Source organism: Caloenas nicobarica, chromosome 20 (genome assembly GCF_036013445.1).
Source record: "Caloenas nicobarica isolate bCalNic1 chromosome 20, bCalNic1.hap1, whole genome shotgun sequence".
NCBI classification, from domain to species: domain Eukaryota; kingdom Metazoa; phylum Chordata; class Aves; order Columbiformes; family Columbidae; genus Caloenas; species Caloenas nicobarica.
Genome location: NC_088264.1, coordinates 7993856 through 8010528, shown reverse-complemented (window position 1 = coordinate 8010528; position 16673 = coordinate 7993856). Strand labels below are relative to the sequence as shown.

The 16673-nt window shown below is 58.0% G+C and overlaps 2 protein-coding genes across 5 annotated transcripts in view; one reads left to right on the top strand and one right to left on the bottom strand.

Moving 5' to 3' along the window:
- Positions 1-572, top strand: part of ATF6 (activating transcription factor 6) — a 68505-nt gene extending 67933 nt beyond the window's left edge. For both annotated transcript variants that reach the window (XM_065648945.1, XM_065648943.1), the window contains exon 17: positions 3-572. The gene's annotated coding sequence lies outside the window, so the exon portion shown is untranslated. The remainder of the gene's footprint in view (positions 1-2) is intronic.
- On the bottom strand, positions 569-15478 carry OLFML2B (olfactomedin like 2B). 3 transcript variants are annotated; one of them, XR_010607307.1, is made up of 9 exons: positions 15150-15478; positions 13717-13980; positions 10407-10514; positions 6711-6878; positions 4722-4950; positions 3302-3871; positions 2650-2826; positions 1366-2252; positions 569-1253 (listed from the first exon to the last, which is right to left on the bottom strand). XR_010607307.1 is itself a non-coding variant. In XM_065648941.1 (8 exons), the coding sequence occupies exons 1-8, from the start codon at positions 15291-15293 to the stop codon at positions 1651-1653; spliced, it is 2262 nt and encodes a 753-aa protein (XP_065505013.1). In that variant the 5' UTR covers positions 15294-15478; the 3' UTR covers positions 569-1650. The 3 variants fall into 3 exon arrangements, 2 of the variants coding, with proteins under 2 accessions (XP_065505013.1, XP_065505014.1); XM_065648941.1 differs by having other exon boundaries at positions 569-2252; XM_065648942.1 differs by having other exon boundaries at positions 569-2252; positions 3302-3868.
- Positions 15479-16673: the final 1195 nt, after the last annotated feature.

Sequence of the window (16673 nt, the reverse complement as noted above, 5' to 3'; positions counted from 1 at the left end):
AGGAGCTAAAGGTTGATCCTGCAACAGGACAAACAGCTCGGAGGAGGAGGGTGAAGAGCAATCCAGCCCTTGCAACACTATGGAAAAGCGTTGCCCTTTGCCACGTAGTCAGGGCGAGCTGCACAGGCCCCCCGGCCCCTCGGCACTCACGCTGCTGGGAAGCAGCCGCGCTCAGCGAGGGGTTTGGCCGCGCTCCTTGCACCAGTTCTGTTTTCCTGGCCCCGGCCCCACCTGACTGCGGGCCAGCGCACACAATAGTCAAAAATAAAAACCCCGGCGGTGCCCCAGCCAGAGGCACGCAGCTCCCCCGGCTGCTCTGGGGGGTGTTTGCTGCTGGGGAGGGGACGCGGTGGTGGCCGAGCGCGGCACAGCCCGGCACGTTGGCAAGGGCTGCCAGGGGCTCGGGGGCTGCGCTGGCACCGTGGCCCCGGCCAGCACCTATGGGCACTGGTGATGGAGAGCACCCCTCGTCCTGGGTAGTTCTGTTGTTTCTCTAACACTGATGGCAATAAAATGGTTCTTTTATTTATTAATACTTATTTATTATTATTTCGCTTGTTAATGCTGTTTTACTTAAGCAAATGGCAGTGTGTAAACTGGCACTTCCTGAACCAACCAAAACACCCCTGTGCACCCAGAGGGTGAACCAGACCCAAAGAAGGCCCCGAACAGCTGCAACAGTACTTGATCTTTTATTATGGACAGCAGGTAAATACAATATTCTGCTGGGCGAAGGGCAGGGGCTGTGCCGCAGTGAGGGGCTCCCGGTAGCCAACAGCTGGGAGCGGGGCAAGGGACTGTGGGCTGAGACCCAGCAGGAGCTGGAGTGGCAGCAGGATGGGGAGCAAGGGCTCCCTCAGCCCCCAGGGCCCCCCAGCCTCACAGCTCCCTGCCCAGGCAGCCCCGCGCCCGGCCGAGCAGAGCCTTCACCCAGCAAATGCCAAAGGGGACTATTTTGGGTTACAAAATGAACAAACAAAAGCCATCTACACGCATTTACAGTGTCCCCCTCCCGCTGCCAGCTCGCCCCAGATGTGAGTCAGGGCTTGGGGTGCGCCCGGCCCCCCCAGAGCAGGTTGCAAAGGGCAGAGCCGCGGCCGGAGGGGACAGTCCTCGGCGTAAGTGCCAGCACCAGGGGCTGCTGGAGCTGCTCTCCCAGCCCCGTTGTACAGCAGGATCTCCGAAGGGCCTGCTGGCCGTTGGCTGGGATGATGGTCCTGAGAGATGGGACATCCCCGTGGGACACGCACACCCTGCACCAGGACAGGCGGACATCAGTGTCCTGCTGCGATCTGGTGCCTGCAGCAGAAAGGCCAGCTTTGCACCAGGTTCTGGGGCTCTTGCTGACCATCCTTAGCTACAAACCTCATCAGGAGAGCAGCATCTCAGCCACCTCCTCCTCCACGGGCAGGAGAGCCAGGTCTGCCCTCCAAAACCCTCCCCTGGGGAAGGAAAAAAAGAAGTAAAGTTACAGCAAAAACAAAGGGGGTGGTTCTGGCCTGGGGATTGATCTACAATCCACCATAAAAAAAACAGCTTGAAACAAAACGCATCATTTACTCTTTGATTTGTACAAAATAACAATAAAAATAATAATAAAAAGGTGCTGGTGGCCCCTGGCTTGCAGTGCCCCACTGTGGCGGGGGGGTCTCAGTAGGCAAAGATGACATGGTAGGTGACTTGATGCCCATTGTCCCAGGCGTAGAGCAGGCGATCCTTGGGGTTGTAGTCTATCTGCGTGGTGTAGGCATACTCGTTCTCAAAGAGCAGCCTGGGGATGATCTGTGTGTTGGTGTGCGTGTCAAAGGCGTAGGAGATGTTGGCATTCCTCTTGTTGTAGCTGTCAACTGCGTACAGGACCCCGCAGATGACAAAGCAGTTCCCGTAGAAGTTCTTCCGCAGCCCCGTCCGCCACGTCGTCTCCTTCTGGGTGCTGAGGTCGGCTGCGTTCAGCTTGCTCAGCACAATCACCTCCTGGTTGAAGCCCTCATAGCTGATGGCCGGGTAGATGATCCACAGGCCGTTCTCATCCACGGCAAAGTCCACGTCCGAGTGGCCTCGCCACCGCCACGGGGTGGACTCCTCATAGGCCACGTCGTGCAGCATGGCCCAGGCGGCCACGTACCGCTGCTTGAGGTCGTATTTGATGATGTTGCGTGTGAAGGCTCGGTTGTAGTAGAAGGAGCCATTGTAGACAACGTGTCCCGTCCCAATCCAGCTGTACGGGAGCTTGTAGGAGTTGCTCCAGCGACCTGTGGGGTGGAGACACCTTGTTGGTGAGACCTTCCCTTTGCTTTCACAGAATCACAGAATGGTTGGGGCTGGAAGGACCTCTGGAGATACCTAGTCCAACCCATCTGCTAAAGCATGTTCAGCTAGAGCGTCGGGGTTGGTGGCCCTGCTGCCAGCACCCTCTGCCCCCAGTCCTGCCTGCACTCCCCCCCTGGCCACAGCCACAACCTGGCGTGGTGACGAGCAAGTCCAGAGCCACCACAGGCAGCCTGACCTGCCCCATGCTCTGAACCCCACACGCCAGGTACGGGTGTCCAAGGGGCAGGTCCCCCACAGTGCAGCTTCCCAGGGAATGGGGACACTACTTGGACCAGCCAAGCGATGGCCGGCACAGCATCGGGGATGGCGCAAGCCCACCTTGCTTGAAGTTGTCCAGGTTCCTGAACTCCACCAGCGTGTTCCCATAGTAGTAGTTAGTGACGTAGATCCGCTCCTCCCGGGCCAGAGGGTCCTTCATCCAGGCCCCCTCGTTGCGCCCATAGGTGTTCTGGGTGATGGGCCCCGAGATGGTGGACAGCGTGTCCTTGCAGCGCCCTGCACGGGCAGAGAAAGGCTTGTAAGGCCCAAGTAAGGGTGGCCATGTTCTCCCTGATCCTGCTGGGGGTGTGCGGGCATCACCCCCACTCCAGCCCCCCGGCAGGTACCCCCGCTGCCCCGGCCTGGGCTCAGCCTCACGAGGCCCAGCAGCACAGGCCAGATTCTGCAAACATCCCCCCACAGCCTCAGCCACGTCCCTGTCCCAGCTGAGTCTGCTGCCTGTCTTGGGTCCATCCCCAGGGAGGCCTCTTTCTCCCCTGCCCAGCCCTTCAAACTGGGAGGAGACTACAGTAGGTTCCAGAGTTAACAAGCAAGTAAAGCTGGTGCCCCAGTAAAGTGCTGTCCAGCCACCATCTCCATGACACATCCCACCTGTGACCAAACCCAGGTGTTCTGCGCTCAGCAGGACGCTGTGGGCTCGAGCCAGCCCCCCACATACAGCTGGGTCGGTGCAGGACACGCAGGTACTCACCAATGATGTTCCTGATGTCCTCCTCCTCCAGGGCCTGCTTTGGGGTGGCAGGGATGGTGGGGCTGACTGGTGTTGCAGGGGTGCTCGCCTGTTCCCAAGCTCCCGGGCTGGTCTCCAGCGCAGGGCTCATTGCCGTGTCCCTCAAGGTCCCAGCAGTGGTGGCCACGTCAGGGCTGGGGACAGCGGTGGTGGCTGTGGGCAGGCTCTCCGTAGCTGTGGCCATGCCCTCTGTGGCTGTGGCCACCACTGCGCTGGCCAAGGCTGCCGGTAGCTGTGGGGTCCCCTCCTCTGCCAGCCCCACCGGGGCAGTCGCGGCCTCTGGGGTGGGGGTCAGCCGGCTCACAGCGGTGGGGTCGGGGGTGGGCCCCATGGAGGTGGCAGGGGACAGAGGCGCGGTGGCCGTGGCGGCGGTGGCGGCGGCCGGCGGGGTGGTGGGGCCGCTGCCAGGCGTGGGCGGCCACCCCACCGGGGAGGGCTTCCTCATGCCCTCGCCCACCCTGCTGCTGGGCCTCAGGAGCTGGTCCTCGATCAGCAGGTCCACCGTGTTGTCCCCGCTGAACAGCTCGTCTGCTGCCAAACACAGGCACGGGTGTCAGCCCCACGGCAAGAGGGAGCGGGTCCCCTAAGGCCCCTATCTGCCTGCCCCACTGCTCTGGCTCCTCTGCCCGCATCTCCAGGCTTTCTCATACTAAATCCATGCAATTTTCCAGAGAAAGGCTGCACAATCAGCAGGGGCTGATGGTGCTCAGGTTAGGAGGTCAGTGAGACCTCTTCACATCCATGTCCACCACCTCAGGCCGAGTGGAGCAGGAGGTGATGGAGAGCGATCCCGTCCTGCCAGCTCCCAGAGATGGGGCAGGATGGAGACAGCTGCAGCGCCCAGCCACATCGCACCCGCCCGCCCGGGCTGCCAGAGCGGGAGCACCACGGGGACCACTCGGGCTTGCGGCCACCACGGCTGCCCTGCGCTCCTCCTCATCTCAGGGTCTCACGAGTCAGCCACAGCTCCGAGCCGCCTCCACCACCTCAGCCTCCCGGGGTGCCACACAAACCTCCCGGGATGCCATCAGGCAGCCGGATTTGCAGGAATAACGTATGTAATAAACCTGCATTTACTTCTGGAAAAGTGTTGGTGCTGGGTGTTTTAAGCCAAAGCAGTGACCTGTGTCCTTAGCCCCCCGGAGTTTTCCATGGATAACAATGCTGCACAGCTCCCCCGCACAGGGCTCAAAGGCTGCACAGCAGTGGGGCGCAGATCCTCCCGCCTGCCCCCACCTCCAAGCCCTCCTCCCCGAGGTGACCCCCCATGGGCTTTGTCCGCGCGTTCCCAGGGGACAAGGCAGGATTCGGGGGTTAACGCTGGTTTTACTACAGGATGCAGCCAGCCAGCCCACCAGGCACGGCTGCAAACCCAACTCACGTTGCTCCTCGATGTCATTCTCTGACTCGGTGGACTGGGCTTTGTAGTAGGTGACCCCTCGGACGATGGTGGGCTTGGACGGAGGCCGGCTCCTCACACGCAGCTTCCTCTGCAAGAGCTGCTTGGGCTTCTCATCCTCTGGAGAGAGGTGCAGCTCCGGGAGGGACTCGACAGAGTTGATTTGCTGGGAGATGGTTTCATCTTTCAGGAATCTTTCCTCGTATCTGCCCTGGAAGAGATGCGTGAAGTTGTTACAGGATGGGTCAGAACGGCCACGTTTTGGGGGACAGGGCAGGTGAGGCTGGCCATCCAAGCACTGGGTAGGATGCTCCATCCTCCCTCCTTTCTCAAGGTCACCCTGTCACTTCTGCCCAGGGAAATGCTCCAGGACACAGTAGGGGCAACAGCTCAGCAGCATTGCCTCCACCTGACCTTCATGCCAATCTGCAAACCCAGGACCCAGGGCTCAGCAAGGCACCGGCTGCGGGAAGTGGGGTGCAGGATGTGTGAGCAGAGCCAGGGGACCCCGAGGTGACGCTAGAAGGGTACATCCCTGGACACCACCGCTTGCACGTCCACCCGCCAGACATCCCCTCGCACACCAGGGACGGGTGCCGGTAGCTGGTCCCTAGAGAACGTGCGACATGCGCCCAGCTTTGGTGGAGCAAAGAGGCCGAAGGCACCTTCCCAGCAGGGCTGGGAACCCCCAGGGCAGGGACTGGGAACCCCCGGATAGGGACCGGGAACCCTCTGGGACCAGGACCAGGAACCCCACGCTGAAGCAGCCACCAGCTGCCACAGCTCATGCCTGAAGGATTTCATCTCATTAAAGGAAATCGGAAAGACAACTCGAAGATTGAAGTGCTGCCCATTTGGCTGAGAAGATGGTCCTAGGGTTCCTTTGCAGCCCTGCTGCAATTAACAGCGAGAAAAGAGGAACACTGGGAAATTAGGTCAGCCGGGGTAATAAAAGCCCCACGTTTGCTGTCCTGCCTGGCCAGGCTGGCTCCTCTCCAGCGGGCAGCAGAGCTGCTGCTCAGGGTACGGCCTGGGGAGCCGGGGGCGAGGGGCCGGGAGCGCTGCCGGACACGCTGTGCCATGGGGTGCGGCCCCCCGAGCACAGCACGCTGGCACATCAGTCGGTGCCGTTTCCCCACTTGCCGACCCCCAGCGTGTGTGGGGTCCCCCCTCATCCTCACCGGGTCTCAGGGAGCCCACCTCTGCACAGGACCCACAGCGTCTGGTCCTGGTGCCAGGGGTCCCGCCTGCGGGCTGTCCTCAGGAGCTGAGCACCCCTCTTTGGAGCTGGAAATGACGCAACTGTCCCCCCTCCCCAGACACCTCCTCCTGCCCTGAAGGCAGGATGCTCCAGCAGCCACCCGGCGTGGTCCAGAGCAGTGCCGGGCCACCCTAGATTGCACCACCGAGGCAGAAAGGGGGTCAGGACACCCTGTGTGAGCCTTTTCCCAAAACACCCCTCTGGGGCAGCACAGAAACCATTGCTCTGAGCAGTGGATGTCCCCACGCTGTGAAGACCCCACAGGGACCCCCGTGGTGTGGGGCTGGGCACCGCAGCCAGCAGGACACCCAAATCTCTGCCCGGAGCCAGCCAGGTGCAGGGGCTGGCCGGGGCGGGAGGGCGGGCGGGCGACAGGCTGTCCCCCCACCGAGCCCCCGAGCCCTGCTGATCAAAGGCTCCGCGTTTCCCAGCTTCCCAGCCGGCCCCGCAATGACATCACTCTTTCCGAGCAGCACGGCCGCCACTGCCCTCAAAACCCAACAGCCCCGCGGGAGGGAGGGAGGCCGGGGAGCGGCCTGCTCCTCTTCCCTCCTCCGTCCCGGCGGCAGCCGCGCCGTGAGGAGCCGGAGCCACAGAAACAGGGCTGGTGAAAATGACCCCGGGCTGGCGGCCGCATCCAGGGACACCCCCTGGGCTGGCTCCTGGGTTGGCAGTGACCTCGAGCCATGCCACCGCCGGCGCGGCCGCACCTCTGTGTGCATGTAGGCAGCCTCGGCGTCCCGCTGCAGCGAGCTCTCGATGTCGGCAAGGCTGTTGGTGGTGAGGTGGGAGCAGTTCTCCCTGTCCCTGCGGTGCGGATCCTCCTGCACTTTGGCTCCTGCCCGGTTGGCTTCCTGCGAGAAGTTCCTGGCCATGCCCTAGGAAAGCAAGAGAGGAGATTTTACCCCCCACGTAAAGACAGGGGGTGCTCCACAGCCACCAAACCACAGCCCAGGAGCCAGCAAGCGTTGTGCTCCCACCCTGGACTCGCAGCTGGGCTTCTCTGTGGAGCTGGGCACTTCAGCTGCTACGAAAGTGCCCCTGACCCCGGTGGGGTCCAGAAACCCCATCCCTGGTGTGCACATCCCAGACCCACTTCTTTGCCATGGGGCCCCAAGCAGCAGGAGAGTGGCCTTGAGGTTCTTCAACACCCATCTTCAGCTGTGTTCACCAGCTCATAAAAGGAAGACAAGTGTAAGTCCCAGCCTCATGTCTTTGCCTGTGCTAGTGAGTTCATCTCCCATTTATTAATCCCACTTTCCTGGCAGGGTCCCATCCTGGCTGGCCACTGCCTGCTTGATCCCCAAGGCATGTCCTCAAGGTTGGCATCCCCCTTGCCTGGTTTGGAGCAAGAGAAGCATGAACTTTCCCAGCTGCCTGCCAGCTCCAGACACAACGGCACCCATCAGGGCACTGGGACATGGCTCGGGGCTCTTCTCCGCACCCTGCCCCACCGCCCAGCCGTGCAGCTCCTGCCCCCCACCCTTCGCTCTCACACAAGAGAGGGAGAATCTGGGGTCAGGGAGAGAGCCAGGGACCCTCAGAGAGCTGTCCCGGAGCAGGAGGGAGCTGGGGCTGGCTGCGCTTGCCAGCCCAGAGCAGGTAAACCCCTTTGCCCTTCACACGTGCACCTTGTCTCCAAGGGTGTTGCAGCATCTGCTCATCACTCCTTGGTCTTTTACATCTTAAATGGCAACTGCTTTGAATAAATGGTACATCAATCAAAGCACTTTTGCACAGAGAGTGGGGGCAGTTCCCCCTGATCTTTCATTTTCAATCTGTCCTGCCATTAATTTCTCCTAAAGCCCACCATGACCTCCATCTGTGACCTCAAAATCGGCAGCTGATGCAACAGCTGCAAGCTAAAGACAAAGCAGAGAAGCTGCCTCGCTGGAGAAGGTACTAGCTCTGCAGAGCAAGTGCCTGGGGGTTCATTCCCTTGACTGACACCTTTTGCATAAAATACCTGGTTATCCTGGAAACAACTCGCAAACCTTCTCATCTCTGCAAAAATACCATCCTGAGCTCAGTTAACCCCCAGCCCCCTCCATGGGTATCTGAACTCGCAGTCTCTAACCAGGAATTGTGAATCTCAGCTTTATCATGCAATTTTAAGGCTGAGTCCAGTAACACTGGGACTTTTCAGCAAGCATTTCGCTGTGGTAAGAAAAGGAACAGGGGATCTCACGATGCTCTCCTAGGAGCAGAAGCAGCTTCAACACTCTCCTCCTTTTCGGACGATGGCTAACTCCGACAGCCATGGGCCCTTATCACTTATTCAGTGTGACGTTTGGCTTATGACCTGCTCAGGGATAAAATCTGCCTCCCCTTGAGCAGGGAGGCACCACCGCAGCCTGGTCTGTGATTCTGCTTCAGGCTGCTCAGCTGCTTCGCCGGGGAGCAGCTGCCAAAAGCACGCCCGCCTGGGAGGCCGATGCTTTGAAGCGATGCCAGGCTCTCGTTCAGCATCTCAGCTGTCTGTTGTATCAGATCCCCTGGCCGATGCAGGGTGTGATCGTCCTCCTCCTCCTCTCAAGAGGAATTTACATGCTAAGCCAGCAGCAGGAAGCGTTTCACACCTGCTGCCTGCACCAGCTCTGCCCTGCCCCAGCGGCACTGGGGAGTCTCCATCTCACCCAGACCTCTCCCGTCCTTCTCCATCCCATCCAAGTGCCTGCAGGCAGCTCCAGCTGCTTGTTACACGATCCTGCAGCCCCGCTTTTGGGAAATTAAAGACCCAAATCTGTGAATCCCCCCTCTCAGACCTTCACTGCCACGTCTCCGGCCAAACTACTTCAGCCAGACCGAGCTTTCTGCCCTTCTGCCCCACCGCGATGGGCTGCGAGCAGAGCAGCCGCGTGGCCAGGTCACCATGACGTGCCCGGACAGACAAGTGCACCAGCACTGCTCGCGCTGAGCCCCCTGTGCAGGAACAGGCTGGCAGACAGGGGCACTGGTGTGCCAAAGAGCACAGCAAAGTAACCGCTTGTGCCATTTGTCAGTACCCAAACCCCAGCGCTGACCTTCCCTTAGCCTGCGAGTCCACCACGGGCCAGGTCTTTGAGGAACCTGCTCACCAGCTGTGGCCGTGCCACTCTAGTCTGACCGGTTTAAAGGTGGCAATGTCTAACAGCATCGCTTTCAGTCAACTAGTTTCAGAGTGAGACGAATCCATGGACCATAGAGCCATAAATGATACCCAAAAAAAGGGTTGTACCCCCATCATCCCTAAGCCAGCAAATGTGGATGTTCAATTGCCATAGACCATTAGTTGATCCTGCTGAGCCTGGCTTAACATGCCCAGGGCAGGGCTCACCCCGACACCAGACCCAGGGCTACCAGTGCCACTGGAGAATATGCTAAACCACAGGAAGAGCGTGGGATTGCAAACAAAAACATTGGTGCTCTGTTATTTTTAGACCTCAAAAGCCCTTTTCCCCTCTTTTGGGTCAATCACTGTGCTTGGAAACCCAGAGTCCCCCAGGCAAGCATGCTCCTCTCGGCTGTCTCCTTCCTGACCCCGGGATGGAGCATGCCGTGCCTTCCCGAAACACTTTGCAAGTGGAATTTTGGCTTTATAAATCATCGCCTCTCTGCTCCTGGCTGCAAACGAGTGGGACTGCTCTGCTCCAAAAAGAATGTGGAATTACTGTCCCAGATACAGACCACGGGAGAAAACTCCAGTATTTAATCTGGCAACCTGTTACTACATAGCTCAACAAACTGCAAACCCTACTTTGTGCTATCCAAAGAAATATTAAACTGTATGGAAGTGAAAATTATTTCACTGGAATTCTGCTTTACAAAAAGTAGGAGGTACTTTATCTATGTTTTTAGCAGTGCTGAGGGCTCAGCTCTTTTTAAACACATCCCAATGTATAACTTTATCCTTAAGGAATTCGACCTCCTTGGCTACCAGCGGTTCTGGCGAGCGCATCCCGGTACCAACCCTGAAATGCTCTCCCCCACATCAAACAGCACAAAAGCACCTGGTTGAGAGCAACTATCCCACCAGCACAGAGATCAAACTGAGAAGAGGAAAAACTTAACAGCAGACCCTTTGGACCCCAAGGAGATGCTGGTCCTAGTGAGGCCACAGCTGGGATCCTGCACCCAGTTGGGGCCACAAGAGATGAGGGAAAGCAAGAAGGTCAGAAGACAGTAGGCACTGCTGTGAGGAACAGGGGAGATCTGCTTTGGGGAGCCTGGGCTGGTCTAGTTTGGAGAGTTCAGTCTGGTCTAGTTTGGAGAGTTTAGTCTGGTCTACTTTAGTTTCAGCCAAACAGCTAATTAACATTTCTTCCAAAAGGAATGAGGCTCTGAATGCGCCGAAGGTACCAAGGGCTAGACTTGAGGCAAGTCCCACTGAAGGCAACAACCCTGAAGTGGAGCAGGACTTATCTTACCTCCTCAAGCTTTTCCACCCGACCCACCAGCTTGGTTGTGACTGAGTGCAGCTTCAGAAGGTCCAAGCCATAAAAGGCACTTTCCAGCATCTCAACGATGGAGGACAGCTGTAAGGCAAAAGGAGCGCAATATCAGTCAGGGCACTTGCTGCAAGGTGCCTTGCATGGGTTTTACAGCTGAAAAGTCAAGGGTAATGCATGCATCTGAACGCAAGAAGTTTATTAAAATGCAAGTTTTTCCTTATACAGCCCTGCCACGTCGCTGCTGCAGTCAGGAGCAAAGCATGCAGAGCTTCAGGGGTTCAGGAACATGTCTTGGGTGCTGAGGATTAGTAAAGAGAGCACTGCCCTCTCTGCCATCTCTGGCAAGCTCTTTCACACTCCCAAAGGTTTAGCTGCCCCACCAGTGATGTGACTGGCAACAAGAAAACAGCAGCTCACACAAAACTGTGTTTGATATCAAACTCTGAGTTCACGCCACCACATTTTTTTCTTTTTCCAGGAACAAGAAGAAACTTGTTTAAAAGTTTTCAAATGTTCACAAATGCAAGAGTGAAGCAACTGAGATTCAGTGCCAGCCTGGTAAGACTTTGCTTTCCCTGCAGTCCCCAAAGAACTTTGTCAGAAGAATGTTGCCTTCTCCTTCACCCTCCCATTTCGGAGATGCCCTGTATTTAACTCCCCCTCTTCCTGCAGCAGGAAGTGTTACATCCACGTGTCCTGCCAGCATCAGCCCTTGCTCATCAATCCTGGGGATCCAGGCAGCAACACCCTTGTTCTGCATTTTGTACGGTTCCTGGTGCTCATTTTGCAGAGGACGGATCCGAGCCAGGCAGGGGCTGATGGGGTTATCTCCCAGGCCATCCCCTGCCTCGGCTCCCACACGCGCCTGCTCTCTCCAGCCCCACACGTCCCCACACATCCCCACACATCCCCACACATCCAGTGTGGTACTGTGGACCTTACAGCCCTGAGAGCTGAGAAGTATTTTCAGTGCATGGGAATTACTACAAGGCAGTGACATTTTCTCCCAGCAGCTACAAACTGGTCAACAGAGTTCCATAAACATGGGAGAAGTGCAGGCAGCACTGCTGGCAGCACTCTGAGTTTCCACCCCAGCCTCTGCAGTCACCCTGTGGAGTTGACAGCAAAGGAAAGATTGTTGGGCCAGATAAAATAGCAGCATGAAAAGACAAGGACTGTTTTATGGCTATGCATCCACTTTCCACCAAGAACTGGATGGAGATGACCGATACAATGCACGCAACCTGCCAGACAGCCACTGGAGACATGTGCTTTCCCTCCAGGCTGGATAATTTCCATCAACGCACAAAGGTTGCAGACTTTATTAACCACCTTCCAAATCTTCCTGAACACTGACTGCTTGCACAGACTCTGCATCTGAGACCCCCAAAACACACACCATGCCTACAAGCAAGATGCAATTTCACAAAAATGGATCTTAGACTCAGCTACCCCTGCCAACACCAAGTTGTCCCTCCCCAAAAGACCATGCTGATGCATGCACCGACTCACTCTGTTTCCTTCCCGTCACCCACTGTGGACTTTGATTCCCACTGTCTGAGGGTCTGTTCGTTCCCGTGGGACCTTATTAAAGGCACAGATGGGACTGAAACCTTCAGCTGGGATGCTCAGTGCAGCTTCATAAAGCACAACAGACATAGAGCATGACTGACTCTACACACTTCTTGCTGCTGGACCAGGCAAGAAGGATGCTTATCAGACCAGCAAGCAGAGTAAAACCCCAGGGGCTGTTAGGAGCAATGAGGTGGTCTTGCCTCTCCCTTCCAGCCCCTGATGAGCATGGGAGCTGCTCCTCATGAGTCACATAAGAGCTGGAGCTGTGTGCTCTCCTGTCTTCTCCTATGAGAGGTGGCTGTTCCCAGAGAGCCCAACCCCAGGAGGGACTCTGTGCTTGGCGAAAAAGCCAGGCTATTTCCACAGCTCCTGGGGCTTGACTTTCACAGCAAAGAAAAACCCCATGTGTGTGTATTTGGATAAACCTTGTGAAACCGCTTGGCCGCGGATCCTTGCGAAATGAGCGGGAAGCCTGGGCCAGTTCCTAGAGGACCAGCTTTCACACCACAGCTGGCTGCGAGCAGCTCCCCAGTGGGAAGAGGCAGCTGGAGCCAAGGGCGCAGCTCGCTGTGCTCCTCCCGCCGGCTGAGGGCTCCGCAGGGCCGGGGAGAGCTGTGAGCTGCTGGGGGGCAGCTCTGCCTGCCTCCAGGCAGGGGACTGCAGCGGTGGCTCTGCCACCCTGGAGGGTGTCGCCTCCCCTAACCACAGACAGCTCATGGCTCCTTATCTAAGGCCAGCTGGGACACGGCTTCTCCTGCAGGCGAGGGACCACCAAACAACTCTGGACTGGGACTCCTCCTTCCCTGAAATGATGGATTGTCTGCCTGTGCCTGTTTATCTTCCCTAGCTGCAGGGGAGCTTGGACAAGAAGCTGCTAACTGTCTGCAGTCAGACAAGATGATACACATCCTCAAGCTCCAAATTAATTAGAACAAACCCACGGTGGTGGCCCGGGGGGGACGGCTGCCCCGCAGCACCCCGCACGCTGCCTGCCTTCCCACCTGAGCTGGGACCAGCAGTTCTGCCCCAAGGTACGTCCCATCACCACCCACACGAGTGCCACCAGCACCCAAACTTCTGCTCTGGGGACTCCCCAGGGCCGGAGCAAAGCAGAGACCCTTTGGGGAGGATTTCTACTGCCCTACGCAGGTAACCCACTGGAAAACTCAGTAGGGTCTGATGCCAGCTGCTAGACTAGCAACAGTAAGCACCCATGAAAAGTCATGAGTATTTAGAACAAACACTGTCATATTTGGAAAAAAGGTACATGTTACTAAAGAGATAAAATACTAAATAGTGTAGAAGTGCCAGCATTTAAATCAACAATACCCATCCTGCCATCAGCCAGCTGTGTAACACACCGGCGCATCAGTGGCTTTAGGCCCACAGAACCCAAACCAGCTTTTTGCATGTATCCTCGGAAGTCCTTCTGTGTGACAGGAATGAGATCTGGCAGCTGCGGAGCAGAGCAGATCCGTCCCCCTGGGGACACTTAGCGCTGGACAAAGGGCAGGGAGCAGCCCAGTCCCTCCTGGGCTTGCAGCGCAGGCAGCCACAGCGGACCCAGGCAGCACGGGATGAATCGAGTGAATCATCGACCGCAGCTGCTCAAAGCAATCCCTTAAGCTGAGCTTAATTTTTATACGAAAAGAAAAGGCTTTGGAAGATCTTCCCCTCCCCAAAGACACCCGAATTCAAGCTGCTCTCCTACCTTCAGGTCGCTGCTCTCTGCCTCCCGCAGCTTCTTCAGCCTGAAGTCGCCCTCGCAAGGGTTGAGGGCTGAGGGGGGGGCCACGCACGCACACTTGCAGCTGGGTCCTGATGTGATGGTTTCCACCGTGTAAAAGTCTTCTGCTCTGAAAGCGCCTTCGTTAATCCTTTGGCAGGCACCACGGCCCAGGGGTCTGACCAGGCATTTGCACCGACAGTCGGAGCCTTCGGACACCGCCTTCACCTTGTCGTAGTCACCTAAGAGCTGAGCACAGGGCACCAGCAGTGAGCAAACTCCTCATCCTTGCTTCCCCAGCAAGGGACAAGGACACCCTGGACCCTGAGGTCCAAACAAGGACAATTTGGACACCCTGAACCTTGAGGAAACTGGACAGCTCTTCCAAAATCTGCTGTCCAAGAAGTTTTCTAGCCAGTGCAGAGCTTTATGATCCCTACCTATAAGGGGAATACAAACTGCCTTCTTCCAACAGGGTGTTTTTTATTCTACTTCATGTAAAATGGACCTAGCCGCTTTGAATTTTAAATAAAAACTGCACCCTGCTGTCTTCTGGTGCTCTGTATCCAGTAGACCCACTAGGTCACCTGCTACCCTGAGCAAGATTTCTTTACACAGGTAAACGTGGTAAGCTGGAAGGGCGACTGAAAGCCTTAAGCAGTGTAACCTGGTGGTGAAATAGTATTTCTGATTAGGCCCATACAATGCCAGGAATTTCCTTTACGGAGATTTGCAGACAGCACTTCTGAAAGCCCAAGCACAAAAATAACTTTGGTGGTATGTTTCCAATAGTCTCCACGTTAGCCATTTCCGAGGGCAGATAATAGCACACAGTCCAATCAGCCAAATCTAACAGAAACCTCCACTGCATCCCGCTGGCGGGGAAAGAGTCTGGAGCCTGGATCCCTCCCCTCAGCACACAAAGAAGCTCCACCAATTCCTCTCCCAAGGAGTTCCCTATTTATTGAGTACCCCCCAGGAAACAATAGGATGGAGTCTGTGAACTGCACCCTGTAGTGCTTCAGTGGGTTCACTGTACCCCGGGTAATAAGACTCCCTGCAGTTGCACTCACCCAGCACTGCCAGCGAGTGCACGGCATCTCTCAGCACCATCGAGCACGTACATCCAGTATCACCCAGGGCGTGCAGAGCATCCCCCCGGTTGGGTACCGCAGCACCCAGCAGCACCTCCCGCGGTGCGCACAGCCCCGCGCCGCGGGTACCCAGCACCCCCCGAGTTGCCCAGCATCCCCCCGAGTTACCCAGCACCCCCCGAGTTGCCCAGCATCCCCCCGAGTTACCCAGCACCCCCCGAGTTGCCCAGCATCCCCCCGAGTTGCTCAGCACCCCCCGAGTTGCCCAGCATCCCCCCGAGTTACCCAGCACCCCCCGAGGTGCCCAGCATCCCCCGTAGGTACCTGGGAGAGGATGTTCTCCTGGTTGTCCGCCTCGTCCTGCAGCGGCTCGGCGGAGGGCCCGGCGGTGCCGGCGGGGGGAGACCCTGCCCGGCAGCCGGCGCCCAGCGCGGCCAGGCAGAGCAGCAACGGCAGCGGCCGAGCCATGGGCGGGCGGCGGCGGGGGCCGGGACCGGGGCCGGCGCGGAGCCGCCGCTGATCGCTCAGGTGCGGCGCGGCGGGCGCGGGCGGGGCCGGGCTCGCGCCCCGGTCCTCCCTCGCTGCCTCCGGTCTTCCCTCCCTCTCTCCGGTTCTCCCTCCCTCCCTCCGGTTCTCCCTCCGCGGCGGGACGGGCCCCCGGGCGGGGCCGAGAGCGCGGCGGGGCGGGGACGGGGCCGCTCCGGGCGGCGCTTCCCACCCGTGGCGGGGGCTTCCCGCAGCCCACCCCCAGCCCGGCGGGGCGGCCGTGCGTGGGCCTGGGGCTCAAGCTTCCTCCGTGGGAAAGGGAGAGCCCTGTCCCGGGGGGAAGGCTGGGGCCAGGAGGGAGCGGGAGGCTATGGGGACTTGGGCATCATCTGCCCGAGGCAGGTGGTGATGACCTCCTGCTCATACGGCTTCTCTGGGGGGCCACAACCCAGCCGGCACCACATCTTCCCAAAATACCTGCACCAAGCAAACCTGCACATCCCACCCCTCGGGGTGTCCAGGGAGCTGGTGGGGGACAGAAAGCCATCCTTACAGCCTGCCTGGCTCGTTTTCCATCTCCAGTGACAGCCTGGCGCTCATCCTCTGCATGCTTTGGGTCACAGGGAAGCCATCCTGACGGCACAGCACGGCACACCACGCCTGCAGCTCTCCAGTAACATTGTGTGTGCTGGGGTCACACAAGCAGTTGATGTTATCAAGACAGGCCTCTAGCCATGACTGCAAACCTTTGCATTCTTACTGAAATTCGGGCCGACACCTTTGGGAAACGGCCGTGCTCTGGCAGTCCTGCATCTTTCTGCACCTCCTGCCAAATGGAAATGTCCTGAACACGCTGTTCCCAGGGAAAGCACAAGTGCAGCATCCTCCGCTGCGTAGGTGTCTGCACTGTGGTTACAATGTCTGGGCCTTGCTAAACTCATAATAAAACCTCATATTGCTTCACAAATGTACCGATGGCAATCAAACAGTCCAGCACCACACCCCAGGTATTGCACAGGCTCCCATCTGCCTCAAAATCTGCCCACAGGTCAGAGGGAGAAACCACAAGCACAGTGGGTGGCACGAGAGGCCACACAAAGCTCTTGCTGAAGCAAGGCTGTGCATTGGCACAGCACCTTCAGCCCTTAACATGCGCGTGTCCCAAAACCACCTCAAACCTGGTGCCTGCAGCCCTGGGAGAGATCACATCTCTAGGGGGGCTCCAGCTCTCATGGCCCAGGGACAGGCTGGAGGAATGGAGCTGCCAGACATAAAGAAAACATCTTGTGTGAGAGAGGAAGCGGCTGTGGCACGGGGAAGTTGCTGGCTCCAGGGCCAGGACCACAGGCTTGCTGTGGCATG

Coding starts and splice junctions, on each gene's coding strand:
- OLFML2B (XM_065648941.1), bottom strand. CDS start 15,293: ATGGCTCGGCCGCTGCCGTTGCTGCTCTGCCTGGCCGCGCTGGGCGCC. Junction 2,827..3,301: donor GGACATCAGGAACATCATTG/GTGAGTACCTGC, acceptor CTGCCCGTGCAG/GGCGCTGCAAGGACACGCTG. Junction 2,253..2,649: donor CCTGGACAACTTCAAGCAAG/GTGGGCTTGCGC, acceptor TCCACCCCACAG/GTCGCTGGAGCAACTCCTAC.